We start from the raw sequence: 24403 nt of genomic DNA on the forward strand, positions 1-24403 counted from the left end.
AAAAATGGGTGGTCTTATGTATGTGTAATTTGTACCCAAGTTTTTTTAATGAGTAAATTTACATTATGACTTTTTCCATTCATAAATATATAAGTGAACCAAAGGTCTCGTCCATTACTTTGTTGGTTGGCTGGCGAAGAAGTTTGGAATGCTAACGTAGCAAAATCATGGCTGTGTTATCCCAGGCAATGTACTAAAAAGCAAATGTTTGTAACATGACTTTATCACTGACAGAGGGAAAATAAATTAGATCTGAAACCTGAATTACACACTTATACATACTCTTAAAAGTTCTTTTCTGCCAACACTTAGTTCCAGTGAGGGTTCTTGATTGAATCCAGTTACCTGGATGCAGTGAGTTGGACACCATCTGTAGCTGACAGTCGTGTGTGGGAACTCTCTCTGTGTGGCTCTGGGACAGGAGCAGGCTGTCCTCCAGATAGCACCCAGGGGAACTCAGGGACAGGAACTTGGCCATTGTTAAGGGATCACAGGCAGAGATAGCCAGAGAGGGTGTGCTTTCCTGCTCTACAGATTCTGTGGCTGAAATAAACTGAGAAGGAATGTGGTAGTACTGGGTAATTACTGTGAGAGGAATGTGTCTGGGACTTCAAAGGCAGCTTCTAGGGTACTACACAATATATTCTATAAATGAGTGATGAAAGTGATGGAGTTGCAAGTTTGACTGGCTGGTGAATCATTCATTTTTAGTTTGAGTTAGAAATACCAAGCCTTTCATTTTCTGAACAAAAACATTCATTTGGTAACAATCTCAAATTCTGCATCATGTTGACTGCTAGCAAGTAGCCACCAAGAGCATGAATTGAACTCACTGATGAATAACCAATTAAAATCTGCTTGTAGTCTTTTAACCAGTATCTCTAGCTATATACAATGCCAGGTGCTTCTGTTAAGTAGCCAGGGAAACACCCAAACCCTCTCTCTTCAGAGGAGTTTACCAGCTCCTGTACATGCATGCTCTCTTTATTACTGTAAACAAGTGAAATTTGGAACAGCTTCAGTTCTCATACACTGATTTATATTTATTTTCATTGTGGCCTTTGTGCATCAACATGTAAACATCTTCCCCATCACCCACAATCAATAGCCCCCACTAAAACAATTGTACAGCACTGTTTGATTTGCTCTGAATTGCATGGCTTCCTTCAGTAAAACACTTTAAACTTTAGTTAAAAAAAAAGAAAGTAAAGTAAAACTTAAAAAAAAAAAGGAGGTTTTTTTTTAAAAAAATAATTTTTGGTGGCTTGTGTTGGAAGCAAAAGCTTTTGAAATAAATGTAGGCACAGTCTGGTAAAGTAGCTGCCAGAAGGAGTGGAAGGAGCTCTCTCACTTGTCCCGCATGAGAACCATTTCTGTCAGGTGCACCAGGGCCTCTCTCTCGGGGGACGGCCGCAGCTTGCGGATCTCGCGCGTGGCCGCGTGGCAGTAGCGCTGGGCGAGGTAGGTGGTTTGCTGCACACCATCACTCTGGGGGAAGAGACAGAAACAGGGACCTGATCAGCCTCCTGCTGCCTTCTGCCTTGTCCAGGCACAGGGGGAGGTTCTAAGGTCAGTAAGTACCCTCATACATTATATTCTGATGGGGAAAGAGGATTCGTTCTGTAATCGGGGAAGCCCACCTACCTGCCCCAAACTGTCCAAGTACTGAAACTCATCCATGCCAAAATAGCAACTCAGCCATTACAAAACAGCACTGGTATTAATAACAAAGTAGAAACTACTGGTTTATCCCTTCCCCTCCTGCCCTAAATAGAGGTGTACAAAACCCCCATGCTATTCTGAGAAATAGGTAATAATGGTGCACAGACCATTTCTCAGTCTTTTTAGACCAGAGTAATTTAAAACTGGTATAGGGTGTGCACTGCAGTTACAAGACTGGAAATTACATGCCATTTATACCAGCTGTTGAATACAGCTATGCCTCAGCTGAAGAACTGAGTTCATGTGTGAACTTTTTACTTACGCAGATTTTATGCTGTTGGAGGGAAAAAAAGAAAAAAAGTTCTTCAGTACCTAGCATTTCTGCTAAAATACTGTGCCAGAGGGAGACCTGAGTTGTTCTTACTTGGCATTGTACATTGCATGCTACACAGTAGGTATTTTCCAATGCAGCCTTGCTATTTTACTTGAGAGGCAATGAATTTCAGACTGAGCAGCAGGGAGAGCAGAAATATTTGATATCAGTCTTACCTGCAACACGTATTTCCATGCACGTTCAACATCTCCTGGCTTACTGAATCTCCTCATTATCATAGCATTCATTTCTGGAAACTAAGCACAAAGGGAGAAGGTTTGTACTTGCTTTTGAGTTGTTTTCCATGCAGCTGCCTGCCATGCTAAGGTCAGAACACCACCAAAGTGCAGCCCTCTTCCCTGTTGCTGCTGCTACAGGTACAGCTTTAGGTTTGTACTTGCAGTCTGCACAGGAATATAGCAGAGCCCAAACACTTATAACTGAAACCTGGCTCTGGCTCTGCTGGCTGTAGCCAATTGGAAGCAGAAGTCAGCACCTGCCATTTTATCATCTTAAGCAGATGTTCCAGTGTGGTAACTTCTGATGTGGCTACTGCCTGGTGAATAATCTGCATCAGATACTCTATCACAGATGATGATCAGTGTTGGCACTCCTGGAAGAAGCACCTCTGCCCCCACACATACAAAAGAACCTGGGATGTTGGTTGTTGCAATATTGTATAGTTCAACTTGTAAAATCCCCTCATGCAAACACTGGCTGTTACATTCTCTTACATTTTCCATTGTGCTGGTATATTATATACACAGATTTTTTTTTTTTTTTAGTAAGATAAAAATGACAACTATAAGGTATTTTGTTTTCAGCCACATAGCATTTGTAGTTAGCACTGCACGCTCAATTCCCTACAAATCAAGCAGGTAACTCAAGTCAGTTGTTTTGAGAAAAATCACATCACTTAGGTAAATATGCAGCCTCTTTCTTAAGACAGCCTAGAAACAGAAAAACCTAGTGCTTAACAAAATAAAGCTACAACTCAAGGCAGCTACTCCACAGAAGAATTCTTTTTAAGGGAAAGAAAGAGCTGTTTGTTCTTGTTGCCTGAAAGGATTAGAGTCAAACAAAGATGATGTTATTGCCATATACTTGTAAATAATGATCTGCCTTCCTTGCACACCTTTGGGCCTGCAACTGCAGCTTTACAGACTTGTTCAGGTACAAACATGTAGCACCCTTCAGTGCTGTGACAGTCTCCTATTACTCATACACAGTCTTGGAGATGCATTCAGATGTTCAGTGATGACTCACACTTCATCTAAAAGAGGAAAGCCATGGCTTTTTCTAGATCCTAGCTTCCTTGCCAGGTAATGACAATTTAATTGCAGTGTTCATGCAATCAATTTTCACATTATTCATATTTACAGTTATATAGGATGCATATGGGATGCATATCACTTTTTATATTTAAGCATTAAAGGACATGAAGATCCCCAAACTTGTAAGGCAGAGCTGTTATTAGCAATTCTGCCTATTTAGTGGGCAGCACATCAGCATTTAACAGAAATGCTTATAATAAAAATAAACCTTCCTTCTTCAGCTGTACTCATTTAAGAGGAGCTTTAGAATTAGCATACACTAGTGTATTTCCTTAAAAAATAAATGGGGAGTTGTTTTTTTTTACTGAGTGAGCTAACTTTAAATACTGAATAAATAGGTACTATATCAAGGTAAACATTTTTTTCTCCTTAATATTCTAATGCACAAAGATGTATTTCAGAGGGAGGGGAGAGGAGAGGAAGAAAAGGCATCTGCCACTGGAGTTCCAGAGCACATTAAAAACTAACAAATGTTTGTCAGGAAGACAACTGGAAGGGTACCAGCTACATGAAAGGATAGCAGCAATACTAATCTGAAAAGACAGCCTATAATTAATAATTACACTTTGGACTGTCTTCAAGTCCTGGCTCATGAGGTTTTTTCTCAGACACAAATATATGAAATATCTTTTAGTAGCATCATGAGTGTTGGTTGAAGCTCCACATTTTTTAGCACTCATGCTTTGTTTATATATCAGTTAAGTCTGCAGTGCTGTTGTTCCGGTTTCTTGAAAACAGCAGGACATTTGCAGCAAAGAAGCCTTCTGGTTAATGCAGGAAACTTTATAAGACGGTCAAGTTATATTTCAATGCAAAAATATACACTTCCCATCTATCAAAGATATAAATGAGGAAAAAGTGGCCTACAAAGAACAAGATTTTACAATAGGAGTGACAGATTTTATTTTCTTTTATTTCTATGTTATGAACTAATTTATCTTGTAAAGCTAATTAAAAGATAGATGAAGTTCAAAGTCAGAGACAGACAACCCAAACAAATGAATAAGAAATAGTTTTAATTTAAAAATTGGAATATTCAACACCCACAAGACAATCAATGTCACCCATTCTCTGCCAAAACTGGGTATTTGCAACATGCCTTGTTTCCTTCTGCACGTGGCTTTAGCACACACAAAAACGGTTTTACAACTCCATCCTCCCTCTCTGCCTGAGTGTCTCACTGTTCTTTGGACAGCTCCAATTGCTGATGACACAGTTCTGAAATAATGATTCAAGAATATGCTTGTGAAGCCCCCAGATGAGTATGGGGAGACACTGAGGACACAGAGAAGGTTGTTCTCAATATGCATTCATCTGCTTTTTCAGTTGGCTGATACTCTGTGCTCCTGTCTGTTCTGAGATACAGATCCTTGGAAATGCCCAAAGGATAAGGAAGCAAACAGATGTGAATGCTCCACCTCCCCCCACAACAGGCTCTTTTAGAGGGGGAAGTAAATGTCAAAGTTGTTGGGTTTTTTTAAATGATGTAGAACTTTTCCCATGTCAAGCTCTAAGCAATTCCACTGAGAGATCATAGATGAGAGCTCTGCTGGAACTAACTGTGCCAGCTTTTATATCACACTGTGGAGCCTGGTAGGAAGGACTGCTTTTTAAGTCCCAAATCTGCTTGCCTCTGGTGAACAAGACACTAGAGCAAGGAATTAAACCAGTTTCTTTCCCATTTATGGATTAGCACAAATTTTAATGTTTTTCATGCTGCTCACAGTTCCATTTTCATTTTGCTCCTCCAAATAATTTCCAAGGCACTGAAAATCTTGACCAATTTTAAGCCTGTTTTATTTATGACAGTCCCTTTTCTCTTACCCAACCTGCAGACAGGAAACCTACTCATGTTTGTAAATGGATAATACTTGAGGACAAAGAGATGAAAAGATCAAATCCAATAAATAAAGGTACCCACCTAAAGGCAAGGCAGGGATTTCAATTCTTGGCCCCAGATGGATACAAAGCCCAGAACAAAGCAAAAAAGCCTACATACACAGTCAAGCTTGGGAAGAGGATGTCTCAGGAGAAAACACAAGCAAGAAGCTACTTAGGAATAACCTACACAAAATGTCCTAAAACTCTCAATACCTAGAAGTGCCTAACAGTAAGTAGAGTTGTGCAGGAAGGTGTTTCTCAGAACTTACATGTGCACAGGATCCATCTGATACTGAACCTACTGATTTGCCACATGTGCCCAGGCCCCTCTCATCACTGACACTGGAGATCTGATGTGTTTCAGCTGGTCCTGTGAGGAGCAGTTTACACTTCTCATTTTGAGCAAACAGCTTCCTGCTGACTTACCTGTCGACAAGCAAATAAGACAGGGCCTGTGGCTAATCCAAGCTTGAGATCTGCTGCTGTTGGTTTCCCCAGATGGTCAGCACATGATGTAAAATCCAGCACATCATCTATCAACTAAAAAAATGAACATACAGATTATTTAAAATTTCTTTTTTAAGTATTAGTGCTAAATACAGACTAATCCTTGTTAAAGACAAGATTTGTAGGAAGGATTAAGACAGCCCACTTTGATTTCTAAAACACTTTGGAGAAGTTTAGATTTTAGATTCCATTTAGTTCAACAAAAACACTACCTGAAAAGCTATGCCAACGTTTTTTCCATACTGGTATGCAATCTCATGAACTTTGGGGTCAGGGCAGCCTAGAATTGAAACCTGAAAAGACAAAAACCCCAAGTAAATAGAAAGCTTTAGTTAACTAAAAGTTAGCACTTTTAGCCCCTGACCATAGGTGTGACCCAGCCAGCATAGGCTGGAGGGATCTGGGAAAGGCAAAAAAAGCTGACTTGAGCACATTCTGGCATATCTCAGTTCATGGAGACACAAAACTGGCCAAGCTTACTAGAAAACAAGGCTGAACAGCAGTGCAGTATTAAACTACATTCACATCTGCAAAGAGATTAGCTTCATTAAATATTTATCAGGCTTAGAAATTACAATGCAAGGATAAAGAGAGAAGAAATGTGGATGCACTTTACATGCAGGGAGGGTAGTAGTTGTATCCAGTCCAGTGATGGGGAAATTAAACTAATTACATACATAAATCAGCCAGGGGATAATTGGAGGTCAGATAGCAGATAAATGGACATTACATGTCTCATAAAAGATTACAAAGCTGGATGTGTTGGACCTGGTACAGCAGGGGCAGTTGACATAAGGATGATTATTTTTAAGGTGATGTTAACTCTATCTGACTTGCTCAGGAAGATGACTTGATTAGCCTGCAGGCAAAGCTACTGAGGGATAATTAGTGGCAAAGAAAAGACAGCAAATGAAGAAAGCACACCAAGCTCACAAAGGTATCACTGAACTGAGATAAAACATTTTACGTGAATGTACAATCAACTACTTGAAAGACAGAAATTTTGCTGAATAAACTCCACAAAACTAAAATATAGGACATTAACTAAGGTTTGAGAATTAATATCTTGCCTGGAAGTAAGGACATTTATGCTATTTGCATTTATGTACTGATTATACATTTTGCAAAATGAGGTTGGTTAAATACTCAGATTGATTTCAACTTTCAATAAACCAATTAGAACAGGGGACAAAAATCCACCCTGGTTTATTGCAGGCATTCCAATTCTGCTGTGACCAATGCAAGGAGTGAAGATACATTTTACTTTAGACTAAAAATATATGCTAGGAAAACACAATATAAAAAAATAAGTATGTGTGTGTGTATGTATGTATATGCATTCCTCTTTAAGACTGTGTAAGGTAGGTTCATAAAAAACCCCTCCAACCCCAAAACCAACCCCAAACAAATCCAGCAGTAGCTTTGGAGGTGAACGTGAAGATGGAAATAAGAAACAACATTATATCCTAATAAATATGATGCAATTTGCACAAAATGAGAGACGATTTCGTGCAGCAGTGCACTTCATATCTGAGCATCAGAACACTTCCCAGTCATAACCTGCATCTGTTGATAATAACTAAACCCCAGAGGAATCTGGATGACTGAGAAATTAACAGCATCATACATTCTCCACTTTTACTTAAAAGAGGACAGTATAGCAGGAAAATAATGCTACTTATCTCTAATAATCATACAAAATCCTGAAGGCTATTAAACAGAGAGAACTGCAAATATGAGATATTTAAATAGATGTTGCTAGGGACTATCAAAGTAGAACATTTTGCCTTTTTATCCTCCTTTTGATGTTTGTCTCTTAAATAGCAGTATTTGCCTGAAGACCTAACATCTACTGCTGTACCACACAAGCTTTTGGTTGCTTCTGTAATATAAATCACATAATGCCAGCATGGCAGGGGGACTGCATCCACCCTGTTCCAATGAAATCCTCACCTACCTCCACATTTCCTTCCATGTGGAGGATTAAAATACAGAATTCAGTGACAAAATCCTGCTTAATGGCAAAGGGTCGGAGTGGGCAGTAGCTGGCAGAGGGTGAGAGGAAGTGCTGTGTAAAGAAAAGAGCTTCCTCCATTTAACCTGAAAGGTCAATTCTTGTTCATAGACAAAAAAAAAGGACAAAAAAATAATTTAAAAATTCGGGAGATTTTTTCTGCCAGTCATCCTCAAGTGAACAACCCTCTGACCATGACCACATAATAAACCTGCAGTTGGGTTGTGTCTATCAGGGAGTTCCTTCAGGATGCAATTGCTCAATCTGCTCTTGTGGATTGTTGCCCCCAGCTGGACACTGGCCGGGCTGCAGCCAGGCTGCCTGTCACTCCCACACAGAGTTTAACTGGAGCTGTACTGGGGTAATGCTCGGGGATAATACCCACATTTGCAAATACAAATCAGGATTACCAACTCAGTACAGTGATGTGTGTTTAAATGATAAAACTCCCCCTTTGAAAACAGCCTAGAGCTCCCCAGATAGGAAGGACTGGCTCATGACAAATTTAATCTTAGAAGACTTCAAGCCTGTCCTCCACTAAATCATGATGAAAAATCCTTCCTAATACCAAGTGAAACAAATTCTTTAGAAATGTTCTTTGAATTCAGCAAAATTCAATCTCCTTGGTGTTATTTCAAACACACTTTTTGCAAAAAAAGAAGCTGTTTCTGTTATGTTATATGAGAGACTATAAACCAATTTTGCCTCTTTACTGAATTTCACATCCATAAAATACATTCTCAGCTCTGGGTAGATACATCTTGCTCTGAGATTTAATATGTGACAATATGGCAGCTGGAGTTGAAAGCATTTGCACATCTCTACCAGTGCTCTTTAGATCAGAGAGGAAAACCTGCTGCTGGGCCAGAATTTGCTTGAATAAACACTACAAGAGATGTTAGTTCTTGTAGTCCTAGATTTGTGGACTCCGTGGAAAGGAAAAGGCTCTAAAATGTTCCCCTTTTCCAGCTATTCTTCTCCATGCCCATCTCCAGAAGCAGTCAGGTTCCTGCCTTCTCATTCCTGGCTCATCCACCCCTGTTTTTCTAGACAGGAGCAGTGTTCCTCTTTCCAGGAGAACCACAGAATAGTTTAGGGTGGAAGGAAACTCTGAAAGTCATCTGCTGAAAGGAGAGTCTACTTCACAGTCAGAGGTCTTATTTTCCTGGGCACCAGTTGCACATGCTTGTAGGGTTTTTTGATGGAGCCCACCAAACTAGGGACTGGTCAGAGCAGGAGCTTACAGGAATATCCAGAGCTTCAGACTGTTGGTTTCTTCAGTCCCTTCCACAGCCCTGCCTTACACAAGGAGACACAAGCTTCCCTTAATATGGAAATCAACAATCTCTAGTGCACCCTTACACTCAAAGCAAGCAGGATTTAATCCTTCATCTGAAAGTATACCATACAAAATATAAATATATTTATGAGCCTCAGGAATTCACATTACTGCAGGGTTTAAAAAAGACAGAAAATCTGCTCGGGTTATTTTGCTATCTCCAGCTGGCCTGATGACTAAACAGAAATTCCACTCCAGCTTTATTGTTTCTGAATTCTTGAACTAAAGTCACCTCATGTTTCTCTGAAAAATGCCTTGCAGTAACTAAGGTTTCAATGACTCTGGGCCATCTGCCACTGCCTCCTTTTACAATACACTTTAATTGAAATTTTGGTAACATTCCCCCATGCAGAACTGTTGTAGAAATAAACTGGAGACTGGGATGGCTCTTAACATCTTGAACAGACTGTTCTCTCCCTAAGTCCTAACTTAAAGAATTTTGATTTAAATGCAGTAATGCTTTGGTGGTATAGAATGTATGAATTACATTGTATGTCTTGTTTAGACCTTTTTGCAGGATTACCCTCCTCTTCCATTTCTAAAGCATGGCACAATGGAATTCTAAGGTGCCACCTGAACCTGTTTGACATCTTCTTTCTAATTAATACTTGTATTTATTTAATCACAGCAACTAATCAGGTTTTTCCTATCATTAACAGGAACAGAACTGCTTCTAAAACCCATAGTCTCTTCTCTTAGTTTTGTCCCTGAAAACAAGATCTGAATACTCTTGAGTCCCTAACTGAATTCCCTTTCAAGATAGAACTGATGATCCTGCTTATCATTTTTGCTACAGAAAACAGAACTCCCTTCTGATTCCACTTCTTCAGTAGCCAAAGCCATCTAAACAAAAAATCTCAACACTCACATGCAACAAAAAAACCCCCCAAATCCCTCCCACCAAAAAAAAAACCCTTTTAACTCCTATCAATAGAGCTCTCCTAATCCATGCAGAAAGAAACTGAGGGAAAGATACATATTCAATTCATTGGTACTGTGTGCAGCAATAAGGATTTGCCATGAAGAGAGACCTTCTCTCTCTACTTTCCTTTCTAACACAAATTTTACAGCATATAAAATTCCAGCAGTTCAGCAATGGAACAACTCAGACCAGCCACTAGAAGAAAAGCAGCCAAACCCCCCCCCGACCAGCATCACAGCCTCAGTCTTGAGGGAACTGCTTAAATCCTTAACTCTTGCAAGTCACGAAAAGGAAAAAGATTAAATTAGCACATCTGTAGGGAGAATCCACCCAGTGGGAATGTGATTTCTTCCATCTGCAAAGATTCTTTTAGGCAGACTGTCAAAATGAATATTAAAATTTGGGTATGTTTTTTCTGGGGTAGCAGAATAATGTCATGCTCTTCACTAATCTAGGTGCCTAGTGATATAAAACAAGACTTGCAAAAGAAAATTGCCAGGGTCATATTGCTCATTAATATGAGCAATCCAGAAGACTTAATTTCTTTCCTCCAACTAGAATAAAAGGTATTTTCCCTCCCCTGAAACCCATGTGTCTCATTCTACGTGATCATTTTGATATAAGCAATTTTCAACTGCTGTCTGTTGCACAAATGCACCAGTTCCCTGAGAACAAAGGAAGATGATTAACACTAGCACAGATTTTTACCCTAATTCTTTAAGAATTCCTGCTTGTTACAGAATCCATTAGCTATACTGCCTTTCATTAAAAAGAATAAACCAAACTCCCTTTGAGGGTGAAATTATTAGCCACCTCTATTTTCTGCACTAGAACTGAACATCTACTTTTGTGTAAGAATATAATCTTGAATTGGATCTTTTTGTAATCAAGTAAGAGAACTGAGTGACAGGGCTGGATAAAGTAATTGGTAATTAAAACCCCAGACAAATAAGACAAATCAACTACATGCTTCGGGTTTTTTACAATGTGATGTAGAGATATCAGGAAAATGTTTTCACCCAGAGGGTGGCTGGGCACTGGAAAGAGCTCCCCACGGAAGTGGTCACAGCACCAAACCTGACAGAGCTCAAGAAGTGTTTGGACAGTGCTCTCAGCACATGGTGTGACTCTTGGGGTGTCCCATGCAGGGACAGGAGTTGGACTTGATGACCTTGATGGGCCCCTTCCAACACAGCTTATTCTCTGATAATTGTTTCCTCCCACTGTTACCACTTAAGGTCTCACTCAGCACCAATGGGTACAGCCAGGTGTCAAAGAAGATTTAAAATCAAATTATAGGCTCAAAAATGATCAACTGAGTTTAAAACCACTGTATCAAAGTTCCAGAATTTCATAAATTGAAGACTGTCACTGTTATGATTATTTGAACCTTATTTTCATTCTTGAGAATAACAATAAATCTGTGTATAAATAAAAAACGCAAAGAAAAAGTGAAAACCAATATTGGAGGCTACACAGCTGAACTGTGATAAAATTCACAATCTCAAACCCATTCACGTTCTGGCAGAATACCATTTCAGGGTTTTGCTTAGGAGGGTCTCCAGAGCAAAGAGCAATACTGGTTTAGCTGTGAAGCTTACAGGATGGTATGTTAACTTCAGAAGAGACAGACGTACATACTGCTTTACAACTGTTTGCTATCAGACTCGCCGTCTTCTTAAAAGTCTTCTCGAGGTAGTGAGCAAATCTCTCATTCTCGTTTTCCTTGGAACCCAGCTGGAGGAATTCACCTAAAAAGTTGCACAGAAGGGAGGTTTTATTTGTGGGTTTACTGCTTAGGCAAGCAAATTGGAAGATAAAAACAGGAAAAAACCTTACCACGCACCAGATCTTCAATCACCTGAGTTAGAACAGAGATGATAGTGGTATTTCCAATTCGTGCTAAAGCTACAGAAGCAGCTGAGAGGATGAAGTCGCCAGCTAGAACAGCCTAACAACAACAACAAAAAGGTGATCCCTTAAGTCTTCTCCTGTGTTACTACAGACCATAGAATTTCCTTTAATTGTCAGATCTACTCACATTACAAAACTTTCCCACATAAAGCACAGATATCTCATTTTAAGAGCGAAAAAACGCATAACCAAATATTGAAATCTGAGTAATTTCTGAGTCCCTATCATATGGTACTGGTGATATTTCTCTGTATATGCACTGTCCCCCCTGTATGCAGTGTGTGTTTGCTTATGAAGTTTTTTTGAACATTAGTTCTCTATTTGACCATTCTCTTGTGGCTGTTACGCCATGTGAGCTCTGAATTACCGCAAGTTCCTTCCTTGTATTTTCTGGTTAAGACCTTTCTTGTAATGCTCTGTGAAGAAAACACCAATTTTAAAAAAAAATTCCCGCTGACTGAAAACATTTTTGTGCTCACCACTGAATCAGCATTCAGGATGAGGTACAAGTTAAAAGTATTTCAATGCCAAAATCAGTAATAATCAGCAATAATCACAAAAGGGGCCAGGTTGGAAAGGGCCAGAATCGTCTGGTCCAACCTCCCTGCTCAGGCAGGGTCATCCCAGACAGGATTGCATTCAGATGATTCTTGAATCTCTCCAGTGAGGGAGACTCCAAAGCCTCTCTGGACAATTTGTTCACATTCAGATGGAACTTCCTGTGCATCAGTTTTTGTCCTCTGCCTCTTGTCTCCTATTACTTGAGAAGAGCCTGGATCCATCTTTGTGACACTGCTTTCAGATACGTACAGCGAGGGCCCCTCTCAGTCATCTCTTCTGGAGGCTGGACAGGTGCAACACTAACACACTTCAACCATTCATTATCTAATGCTTCCAACAGTTCAGAAAAAGAAAACACATTTGTCTCACTCACAAACTGTGCACACCTCTTCATATGTTTTCTGACACATTCCAAGACCTAGCCATAGTAACGTTACAAACCTCTAGGTATTTGTGCTCTGCTGAAATTCAAAGGCAAGCCTTGCACGTATTAGCAAACTCACTTTCCTCTCTCCCCAGATTTGATTAAGTGTCCTTTTTCCTCTGCGAGAATTTGCATCATCAATGACATCATCATGAACTAGACTGGCTGTATGGATCATCTCAGCAATTATGGCCACAGAGCGCTGGCTTGCTTGCACCTCCCTAAAATAAAAAACAAGAACTGTCAAATCATTAAATCAATTATATATGCTGCAGTACACTACAAAATTTCTATTAAAAACCAAACAAAAAATGTTCCTCTGAAAACAGCTGTCACAGCTTTTCCTGGTCTGACCCCCTTCTTTCAAACCTGGAATTAGGAAGACAAGAGAAAGTAAGATCACATTAGTACAGTAAGTGCAGAGGGATGAGTCCATCCTCATGAGGCCTATTTCTACATTGCTGCATTAACAGTACTGCAAAACTCCTGTGTTTTTGACTTTAATCCCTCTAAATCCAGACTGCAATAAACAGCACAGCATCAAGGATGCATGGCTCCAAGACTGAAGTCTGAAAAACAGCAGAGAAAAGAATGAAAAAGAATGACAGGTAGCTCTGTAGATGAGTTTTAAGTTTTCCTTATCTCTGTTGCTCTACCTACAAATATGGCATCACAAACTCTCTACAGCTGGATAACTCTGAGCAGCAAGTTGGAGAGATCAGAAGGAACAGAAACCTGGATTCCACATTTGAAAGACATAACTCATAGATCGTATCCTTGATGTTACCTGATTACCTTAAAACCCCAGAGGTTCTTCAGAAGCCTGAGGAATTAACTAGAATTCTACTGCAAGCACTTTAGGACTGTGAACACCAACTACCTAACACATATTGGAACTCAGCCTTTGGGAAGATCTAACACTGATGATTCAATTCTCAGTAGTTCACACTACTTTTTTTTTTTAAAGTAGGTGAAAAGAAGGTAAGGGAAGAACATGGAAGCAATTATCTAGAGAACAAAACTGGCAAAAAGCACATAAAAGAGCCAACCTAGCTCACACAAAGGACCATCTCCCTTAGTATCCAGCTTCCACTGTCTTCTGGTATTTTTCTGTTTTCATCATGGGTTACATGCAGGATGCCAGAAATGGCTATCCCAGTCAGTCCTGCCTCATAGGTGTAATAACTCCACATGGACATTTAAAATGCCCCACATACAAAACAGTAACACAAAGACCCCAAAACCCACAACACAAGAAAGAAACTACTTCTGATATATAAATAACTGTCTGTATACTTCTGGTATACAGACAAGAGGGAAAAATTATACTATTTTACAGGAGAACAGAAAAAGAACTGAAACAGAAGATAATTTCACCTCATGTAAGGGAATTTAAAACTTTCCTGCGCTGCCTATGTCCTTTAAAATGTAGTGATTAATCACAAAATGAAAGAACATATTGCAGTCTGCTGACATAACACTGCATTCTGACACCTACCTCTATACAGAATTCTGCACTGCTGTCAGTGGGAGTTCTACATCCTGAACAATAGCAGGATGACTGGGGTAGCTCACAGGCTGTGAAAATATGGCTTTTACACAACAGAAAATAAGAGCTGGAAACCTTTATGGTTCTTTGGAGGCAAGTCTTAATGTGGACTAGTGATTTAATCAAATGCAAGTTCAGTATAAATAGTTTTCCAAAACAAATTACTCTTACTAAGTAGGAGAAAACTTACCTTCAAAAAACTGTAAAGGTCTCCAGCCTCTTTCATGCACTGTTCTCCTTTTGGGGATTCCCTTTTTCATTAATTATGTCAGCAGACTGGACTTCCTGCTGGGAAGCAGCAGTAAATGGCAACACTCACTGACACACTGAAATATTTCAGTAGTATGGAGACAGCATACAACCAGTTATTTCACAAGCAGGTTCTGAAAAGTTCTGCATTATACTCTATCTTATCTCTGACAATGACTAAAAATGGCATAGGAATGTTCATGGTTTCCAGAATGTTGTATCAAATGTGACAATTTCATCTGAAGGGGTTTTAAAACTACTATTTCCACAAAGTCTCAAGCAAGGTTCTACCCAGTGCTGGCAAAAAAAGTTCTGCAATTGTTTCTTGCATGCATCTTGTGAGCCTAATTCTAGATCAGTGCATGCCTACTTTTAGGGGAAAAGACACAAACCCCAGGATCTTTCTCATCCCCTGCCATTTTTCATTCAGCTTCTCCTGCAAAACAAAAGCAAAATGTGGCAATAACTCAGTAGATAACAGCAAATCCAGTAAGTGGAAAGATGCCATTTTTAGTTCATTCTCAAAGTAAAGAGGCCCTGAGATGATGTATATTTACAGATATTTTATACAACTAATCATGTTCTGTTTTTCAACAGGACCCTCTGCTTGATTCAGTGATAAGGTTTTATAGATGTGCTGTACCCTGAGGTGTTTTCCATTACAGAACTTGTTTCATGAACACTGAACAAGCCAATGTTGACCATACAGGTTAAGAAACCCCAAATGTCTCCCTCCAAATATCCCTGTCCAAAATCGAAACAAACACAAAACAAACAACCAAAACCACCCAACGATGGTGAGGGCTGAACTCAAAACCACACAAACCAGTATTTACACTCTCCAACAAAAATCTTGGAGGCAATGTGTTTGCCAGTAAGTAAACACTGCCAGTTTAAGGACAGGAAATGAGCATAAGAACTTGCAACATTGTTGTGCTATGGCCACAGTCCTTCAAGCATCATTCTCCTGCTAAGGCCCTGGGGCTGAAAGAAGCAACCATCTCAGAAACAGAGTCTGTGACACGGAAGGGCACTGCAAAGTAGGGGAAGCACAGAGACTGCATGTGCTAACACCAGAGAAAACTGCAGAGCAGCTGGCACCACGGGCTTTTGACAACAACAGTTTGGAGGAGTGAAACAAAAGCCAACTAAGGTTGGTGGCAGGTTCTATCTTTAGGAAATATTCAATTTTATTTTACTGTCATTTTATTTGTTTCTCACACTATTCTAATAAATTTATTTCCCTTCCCCACCCATGCCCCCAAACTTTTGTGCTCACTGTTTTACCTATTATTGTTGTATTTCTTTGGCCCTCTCTTATTTGCCTCTCTCTTTTTGGTTGTAGCAATAGAAATAAAAACTCTCCTTTGTGAACACTTTGGAGAATACAGAAACACTAGGTCCTGTCAGGCTAAGGGATAATTCTGTGAAGCTCTTCACAGGTATGTGAAGAAATCGAGGCAGTGGATGTGTGAAATTGAGGGTTGCATGACCCCAACTTAAACTATTTACAACAATTCTTACTCCCACACAAAGTAAAGTTGCTATCAATAAGCAAAGTTGCTATCAAAAAGCCACTGCCCAAGGGACTTAAAGATTCAGGGTGGGACTTAAGACACTTAAAACTTCGAGAGCAAAGAAGCAACACACTTCAGTCGCTTACCTTTTTGGCAGTAATTCAGATAATTCTTTATAAAACTGTCATTTTCCTTATTGTGACCACAATAAAGTGACCTCACTCTAGAAAAACAGTTAACCTGCAGAGGGTATAGTAAATACCTCACTTCATTCAAACCTAAACATAAATGATCAATGTCACCTAACCTGCAAGCAAAGCCACCTGGCCATTCCATTCTCCTGAGAAATCTCACCTATTCTGGAGGAGAAGAGAAAGAGGTCTCTTGGGACTGCCTTGTAAAATCAGGACCTGTAGCCTTCCTAAATTGTTATTTTAACAGCCAAATAAGGAAAAGTATTACCTTTTATACAAAAATTGCAGAAAAGAAGAAAAGAAAATGAAAAAGCAGGCAAAAGCATGGTGGATCCAGCAAGTTATATTACAGTTGAGAATGGCAGCAAGATGAAGCAGAAACTGAACATCAGCAATACAATCCCCAGAGGCAAAAGTAAAAAAAAAAATGCTGGGGATGAACAGTACAGGATATTGGCTCACCCTACAAACCTGCTGATACTGTGGCCAGTCTCTTCACATGTGGGAACCAAAGCCTCAACAAAGAAAAACAAGCCTGGGAGAAGAATCAGTATTAACTGAGGAAAAGAATGATAAAATGCTTGAAGGGAAATGACAAATTGAAAGTGGAAAAACATCTTAAAAAAACACTGGGAGAAGCAGAATGTAAGGCACGTATTTTTCCCCCCCAGGTTTGTAGAAGAGTAGCAGAGTTAAAAATATGCAGTATTACTTCTCTACATACACAATTTTCCACACAAACATAAAAAGGTTGGATGAACCATTTGCCACCTGGAGACAATGTTGCTTTAAGAAAGAACAATAATGAATCAATCATAGTATCAATGTGAACTGAAGTATATGCATACCCAGAGCAGGTGTAAGATAGCCAGCTTCAAGCAGCTTAAAAGCAAAAGAGAAGAGAAGAAAACACCCATAAAACTTTATCAGCTCACAGGAACTGGCTATCCACAGTACAAATGTAAATTCCTTTTGCATGGCCTTGCCAACCCTCAAAAGCATTGGTTACTATGCACCAACCAACAAGCAGTACAGTGAAGACTTGTATCAACATAAGGGATATTTAATTACAATCACAGGCCTGGAAAAATTGGCACAGGGCACAGAACAGGAAGGTAAATACCCCGAGATTTCATTCCATTCCTTTGCTGAACACTTTTGTTCCTGCCACTCAGAATTTCATTCTAAAAGCAACATGACAAAGATGGTGACTCAGACTGGTTTGTACTAGGAACGTTCAGGTTATTGAGGAGGCCTTTGAAACAATGAACATATTTTGAAGGTGCTGATTAGAACCACAACAGATGTACAAACACTGCCAAATGACACAGGCATCCAGAAATCAGAGGATTTATGCTGAGGGCTGGCTACTGCAAAGCAAACACTCGCCCCAGGAATATGTGGCACTTTCTTACAGGCATAGGGCAGGTCTCAAAACTGGTCCTGACAGTTTTGAGACAGTATAACATGTGGACAAGAATATGTCCATGAGCATGTACAAATGTCAAAAGACAGCAAATATGCTTTGAGCATACAGGCAAATTCAGTCTTTCTACTGCTACCTCTCTTTGATTCACTGCTCTACTCCCACACTGTATGACATCAGTTCCAGCCTTCTCAGCACTGCACACATGATTTTGTTCATAAGCTTTTCATGCTACACACTAGAATGAGATAAAACTATTTTTACCATTATTTTGATTCCAAAGATGCCCCAAAATCTCACTGTCCCTGTTGTTAAATCTCCTCCAAAATATCAATTCTCTTAGAAACATAATGCTTTGTTTTAAGTAGCTCTTTCACTCTGTTCCTGATAAATTTGTAGACCACAAGCCTTCAATCTTCATGATTATCCTTGCAATCCACCCCTGAAGCCAGCTGGACTTAACTCATTTTGAGCACAGGGATCAGGCACGCTGATGATTTCAGGAAGTGTGATGCACACTCCTGTAGCTGAACTGGATGGCTGCTGCATGCTAGGATATCTTTGAGGGTTTTCAGAACAAAGGTGGTTGCAAACCACACTGGGGTTATGCCCTAATGGGACACCTAAGACCCTACAAGCTCGAGCAGAAAGTTTTGGTTTGCTGTGCCTCCTTACATTTCACCACAGATGAACGATCATCAAGAATGACTCTGCCATCAAAAAGCGCCCTCCTCACGCTCCTGTTTTTTTCATGTCAAGGTCACTCATGAATACATTAAGACAGCCTGTGGCAAAAGGTATCCCTGAGGATTTGCACAACCAATATCGTTCCTTTTGCTATCTCAGAGTCAATGACAAGAAGCAGTCCTGAACTGACAACAGAATCTGGCTGAAGGAAAGTTCATTAATCCTGGATGATTTTTCCTAAAACAAGAGGAACTGGCACACAGAGGAAAGGATGCTGCCAGCTCGGTTTTGCCTTCTCCTTCATAATTATATTTTCATAGAAGGGGCTACAGGGGGAGGTGTTATCCGTGCAACAAAATACATGCCATGCTCTGAGGTACTAATCAAGTCCAACAAGGCATTAAACTAGTCCTACAAAGAGAAAACGGTGCAAGAGCTCAGAGAAATCCTTTAAGACTGACAAATTAGTCTAGAAACACTTCTGGAAAGGGACCAAAGATTACCTACTTGAAATTCTATACAAGGCAAGACTGGAAGCATAGCTGGAAGGCAACTGGAGAACACTCCAGCCAACATCCTTCCTCAAAATGCAAACATAGCAGTTGACAGGAACGTGTGGAGTGAAGCATTTGCAGCGAGCCAGACTCAGGAGTGATAGAGAATACAGGCCAAGCATGATCTTCTGCCCAGTTAAAACTGCTTTCAAGTAACTTGGAGATCATAAGGATTACACCAGACTAATTAGCTTAGAATCTTACATAAAGCGTAGAAACTTGCTACTAGAGGGTGGGAAAAAAAACTCTTACTGTTTTCAAAATCTCACAGCTTTGAATGTAATCATACCACCTCTTTAATAGCTTTTCTGCACAATTACTAAAAAAATCTCATACCAAACTTATCACAGCAAACTTCTTACCTGTGACCGGAGTTTAATAAGAACAGGACTGGTTACAAATGAAAATACTTCATGAAGTCTATATAGTTTCAAAGAGTATTAAAGGTTCTAATAAAGCATTTATGCAAGAAGGTAGAATTGACTAAAAGCTTTACAAATATATTAATTCAGCAACATTATTTATCCACCCTGCTTACAAGTGCAGTAGAGTCCACAATTTAATACATGGAAATATGTAATAAACCCAGCAGCTCCTTTTGCACTGACAACTACAAAAATACAGCTTCAAGATAGAACTTACATTCAGGTTTTACTGAGGAGCCTTTTATTTTCATAAAGTATTTTTCAGAGAGACAAGAATGACAGCTTTCAAGAATGATGTGTGTATCTGAAAGTGACCAACTCACTTGGAATTATTATGGTGAATGTTGCAAGCCCGAGCCATTAGCACCACAATCATTGGTCGAAAGGCCTTTCCCTTCCCATCAAAGTAATAATCACACATTTCCTTAAGTTCTGCTGCAGAGACCAGCAATTCCTACAAAAAGGACAAGAGCATTTCAGCATGGAAGTCACAAAGTCAGTCTGTTTAGTGTAAGTAAACCAGTATGTATGTATATAGTTACTGCTTGCATTCATTCCATCCAGTGTAAGCTCAAGTTATGTTTTAAATTAGTATGAGTAATCTGAAATGTAAATGATGCATTTCAGCACTGCAAATCAGAAGAAAAAATTGCATTCTGGTTCTATAAAATATGAGAAATGCTCCATTTGCCTTCAGTTAGACAGCAGTTCTTAACATATATAACATTACTTCAATAAATATCCATAAATGAATATATTTCAACAAATATCCAAACTGATGGCTGTTATTAAAAACAATCATCATGACATGCCACCATGGTCACCAAAATCCCTTACCTTTTTAATATCTTCATAGAGATTCTTCAAGTCTTTTCTACCAAGTTGAAAAGGGTCTTGGTATTTTTCATCACTAATTGTCTTACTGCAGCTGCACCAGTGGGATGTACTTGTATGATGAAACCTGGTGACAGTGTTTTTCAAGAGTAGTCTTGTTAGCAGTCAAGTTCCCCTGATTCCCCATATAGAAACATCTGAAAGGTTTTCTTTCTCTCCCTCTCCCCTCACACCCCATTTAAACAAATGGTTAAAATATATGAAGACATCAAAACTCTCTTTTTCAGATAGACAGTAAGGTGCAAGGACAGAAAAGCTGTGTATTGATGATCATAAATCATATTGGGACCTGGCAAAGTGCATCTGGCAAATACACATGCACACTTTGCCCTTAACAGATCCCAGATCTTCTGAGACCCAGAACACCACCTTGCTCTCTGTCTATTCCTTTTGAATACTCCATGGAGAGTGTAGCCTACATTTGGAGATAGAGCCCTCACTTCTGGAAACCCAACTGTTCTGTTACTTTCTTCCTTCTCAGGTAAACTCCTGAAAAAATATTCCTGACTTAGACTTGATATTTTTTTCTTTGTATACCCAGCAACATAATAAATTAAATCAATACTTCCAGGTAGCTAGGAAAGTTCATCAGAAAAGGGTGAAAGCTCCACCTGGATGCATTAAGATGCATTTAGCTTAGGAGATTTGTTTGTTTGTTTCCAGGATTTGAAGTTTCTTCTTCTTCTAATGTTTCCTTTCCCAAAGTGAACCGTATGTATTTTCTTGCAACATTCTTGCTTTGCCTGTTACTCTCCAGGATAGACAACTGAGATTCAAACTCAGCACTACAGCAGCAGTCTACACTGGAGCAAATAACCTTATCTTCAAAGTTTACAGCTCAGAGTTGTAACCCAGTTCACCCAATAACTATGTCCTTACCCACTACACAACAATGTGAATCTCCAACTTACCGCCAAAATATACTACATATTTTTGGAAACGAGAAAGTTGAACTTCTTTGGGTAATGTGACACATCTGCATAAAATAAAACCAGGGACAGTTTATCAGAACTTTAAACTGCCAGAAAACATTTGACTACAAAAAAAAACGTACTCATCATCATTGCTCTATTTCTCCATTTTAACCCAGCAGCAAAGGGAGTCTCATAACCCCTTGCACACCACGTGAGACACGAGTGCACACTTCACCAGGCACACTGAACTGACTCTTCTGCTCCACAGCCTTGGACTTTCTCCCCTCGCTGGCCCAGCCCAGGAGGCTTATCACTTAAATTACCAAAGCTGCTCCAATAAAACCTTGCTTTTGCACTTGAGCAAGATGCAATTTTCGAACATTCCCTGCCTGGCACCAATCAAAGCACAGAGAAAAGGACGAGCTGTTTCAGTACACTAACAGAAAATCATGTCCTTGTTTTCCCCGAAGCAATTTCAATTCTGCCTGCTGTTTATAATTTACACCTGCCCATCTTCCCTGCTAAATGTCCAGAACCTAACCTCCAAATCTAGCAATCTCTCCAAGGATCTCTCCCTGCAGGCAGAGCCCAGGAGCATGGGGGAAGGAAGGCACAGTCCCAGGTACAAGATTCCAATAGATACAGGCTGAGGAAGGAAGTACAGCTTTTACTCTGCTCCTGGGAATGCTGCCAGGAAGTACCGAGCCCTGCCCAATGCTGGGCTGAGCCAGCCTAAAATCACTGCAATCCACGTGTTCACCAAACTGCCTCTGGAAAAACTCACACATAAATGCTCAAGGAGACCTGCTCCTGCTCCTCGTGCCTCAGCGTCTCCTCAGATGTGGATTAAAGTAAAGCCTCTCTCTCCTTGGACAGTGGGAGACAAACAAAAGCCCTGTAATGGCTCAAGGGCACTCCTCCATCCTCCGTGCTTACACAAGGCCATGCAAGGAGACAAGGCGAGAGACCAAACTCATCACAGATATGCAATCACTGCTGTCTGACTTCAGTGTCCGGCCCTAGGGCTGAGACATCCCAAGTCGCTCTCTCGGACCTCTCACCGCGTTCTGTTGCTAAAAATAGCTGATCCTTCAGCGCGGGCACACACGGACTCCCTCCCTTACACTGCTGCTTGACCCTGGAACAGCGGCTGCTGCGGGATGCTGGACACGTTCGCTAGAGCACCGTCCCTGGGCCAGGACAGCCGCAGCACCTCAGCAAGGCTCAGAACAGCAGCCTGGCCTTGTGAAGAAGCTCCAAACCAAAGGCAGCGAGTGAACTGCCCCCGTTGCCGCTCACAACGCTAACACACACAAACGCCTTCAAAATCTCACATGAGAACCACATCCCCTGCTCCCACCTAGGGCCGGCTCCGAGAGGCTCAGACACTGACCAGTGCTGAAAACTCCTAATCCGGAATTTAACCTTGCACCGAGCGCGCTCCTGCCCCCAGCAAGGACCCCCCGGCAGAGAACCGCCGCCGGGCCGTGGCGCTTCCCGGGCGGAGGCTGCGGGACGCCGAAGGAGCGGCGGCCGCGGGTGCCCGCCCGGCCCGGCGCCTCCCGCCCCATTCATTCCGCTCCCGCCCGGCGCCGCCGCACTCACCGCCGCGCTGGGGGCCGGCGGGACGCGGGGGCAGGGGCTCGGCACGGAGCCCAGCAGCGGCGCCCGGCGGCACCAGGCGCCACTCCGCCACCACCACCGCAAGGCCATGGTGTCCCCCAGCCCCGCCGCGCCGGCACCGCCTCCCGGCACCGCCGCGACCCGGACGCGGAAGCCCCGCGCCGCCACCGCCCTCCGGCCCGGTGCCGGGCGGGCAGCCCAACGCCCTCTTTGGGGGCGGGAGACCTCAGGCTGGGTTCGTGGGTGACGCTGGAAGGCGAGGTCTGGGGACATGTGGTGGCGGCCCTGGCTGCCCGCCTGCCTGGCCTGGGGCTGTGTGGCCGCGCTGTGCGGCTCCCGCGGGCTCTGCCCGGCCCCGAACGCTTCCCGCTCTCAGCCGGGTCAGTGCCCGCGGCGCCGGGCGGCGGAGCTCTGCACCTGGGCCCTGTCTTCCGACAGCCTCCTAGGTACGGCCTGCCCGGTCCCGGGCTCTGTCCTGCTGCCCTGCCCGGTCCCGGGGCTTTGTACTCCTGCCCTGCCCGGTCCCGGGGCTCTGTACTCCTGTCCTGCCCGGTCCCGGGGCTCTGTATTCCAGCCCTGCCCGGTCCTGGGGCTCTGTATTCCAGCCCTGCCCAGTCCCGGGGCTCTGTACTCCTGCCCTGCCCTGTCCCGGGGCTCTGTACTCCTGCCATGCTCGGCGATTTTGCTTGTTGAGTTGTAGCAGCTCCTGAAGCAGTAACTAAGACCTGATACACACAGTCAAATATAGTTTTAAAGTTAAAACTAGATTGGTCATAAGGAGCTTCCCCCCCCGGGTCCCAGTTATGTAGTAGTGCAGAGTTGATAACCTGACACATTTCTGGAAGTACACAAAGCATTCTAGCTCTCGGGCATACAAAACTGCTTGTAATCATAGAGCTAATTGATATGATAACACTACAGAACTAATTTCATCAGGTGATACAATTACTCGTGAGCATTGAGAAATAATCGTCAGTGATAAATAATGTGGCAGCTGGCTATAGCAGGATCTGTCATTGGAGTTAGTGAGAAACATGGCTAGTAGCAAGGCTCCAGAGATGCTAACTAACTTAAAATTTTTGCAAAACAGTGTCTATGAGGTACTGGGATTTTATAATTAATATGGAATTGTAAGATTTTGCAAGAAAAGTTCATAAAGATGGTAAACCACACAGTTTTAAAACAATATTTGTCCTCTGTTACCATGGAAAAGGACACAGAGTAGGTCTGAAGGAAGAATGAAGCACAACTTCAGGGTACACATGTATGCCACAGCAGGAGCTACATCTTCTCACCCATTCCTTCATTGTTTACATTACTCAGAAAAGATTAATCTGTTTTCTTGGGTTGTGTGGTGATCATTGCTGTATATGGACTGTACACAGCAGTTTCTGGTGCACAGCGACTTAAATATGTTGCACTGCATTATTCAGCTGTGGG

General features: G+C 41.5%; 2 protein-coding genes across 3 annotated transcripts in view; one reads left to right on the forward strand and one right to left on the reverse strand.

Annotated features, from left to right (window-relative positions):
* Positions 1-236: 236 nt before the first annotated feature.
* Positions 237-23236, reverse strand: PDSS1 (decaprenyl diphosphate synthase subunit 1). The gene is made up of 11 exons (XM_054647371.2): positions 22946-23236; positions 21338-21402; positions 20370-20493; positions 19856-19986; positions 13011-13152; positions 11872-11983; positions 11674-11783; positions 5970-6050; positions 5677-5790; positions 2212-2292; positions 237-1488 (listed from the first exon to the last, which is right to left on the reverse strand). Exons 1-11 carry the CDS (start codon positions 23234-23236, stop codon positions 1348-1350), a joined length of 1392 nt encoding a protein of 463 aa, XP_054503346.1. The 3' UTR covers positions 237-1347.
* Positions 23235-24403, forward strand: part of LOC129129488 (protein nucleotidyltransferase YdiU-like) — a 34750-nt gene continuing 33581 nt past the window's right edge. For both annotated transcript variants that reach the window (XM_054647357.2, XM_077173768.1), the window contains exon 1: positions 23235-23409. In XM_054647357.2, the coding sequence (XP_054503332.2) occupies positions 23235-23409 (175 nt within the window). The remainder of the gene's footprint in view (positions 23410-24403) is intronic.

This window comes from Agelaius phoeniceus, chromosome 1, assembly GCF_051311805.1.
Source record: "Agelaius phoeniceus isolate bAgePho1 chromosome 1, bAgePho1.hap1, whole genome shotgun sequence".
In the NCBI taxonomy this organism is placed as follows: Eukaryota; Metazoa; Chordata; class Aves; order Passeriformes; family Icteridae; genus Agelaius; species Agelaius phoeniceus.

Bases quoted from the DNA above. Each gene is read 5' to 3' on its own strand.
- PDSS1 (XM_054647371.2), bottom strand. From the start codon at position 23,236: ATGTCCCCAGACCTCGCCTTCCAGCGTCACCCACGAACCCAGCCTGAG. The intron at 13,153-19,855 runs GTGAGTTGGTCA...TTTTTATTTTAG, and splicing joins ATTCACCATAATAATTCCAA to GGAGGTGCAAGCAAGCCAGC. The intron at 11,784-11,871 runs GTAAGGTTTTTT...GCAACTTTTTAG, and splicing joins GATTGAAGATCTGGTGCGTG to GTGAATTCCTCCAGCTGGGT.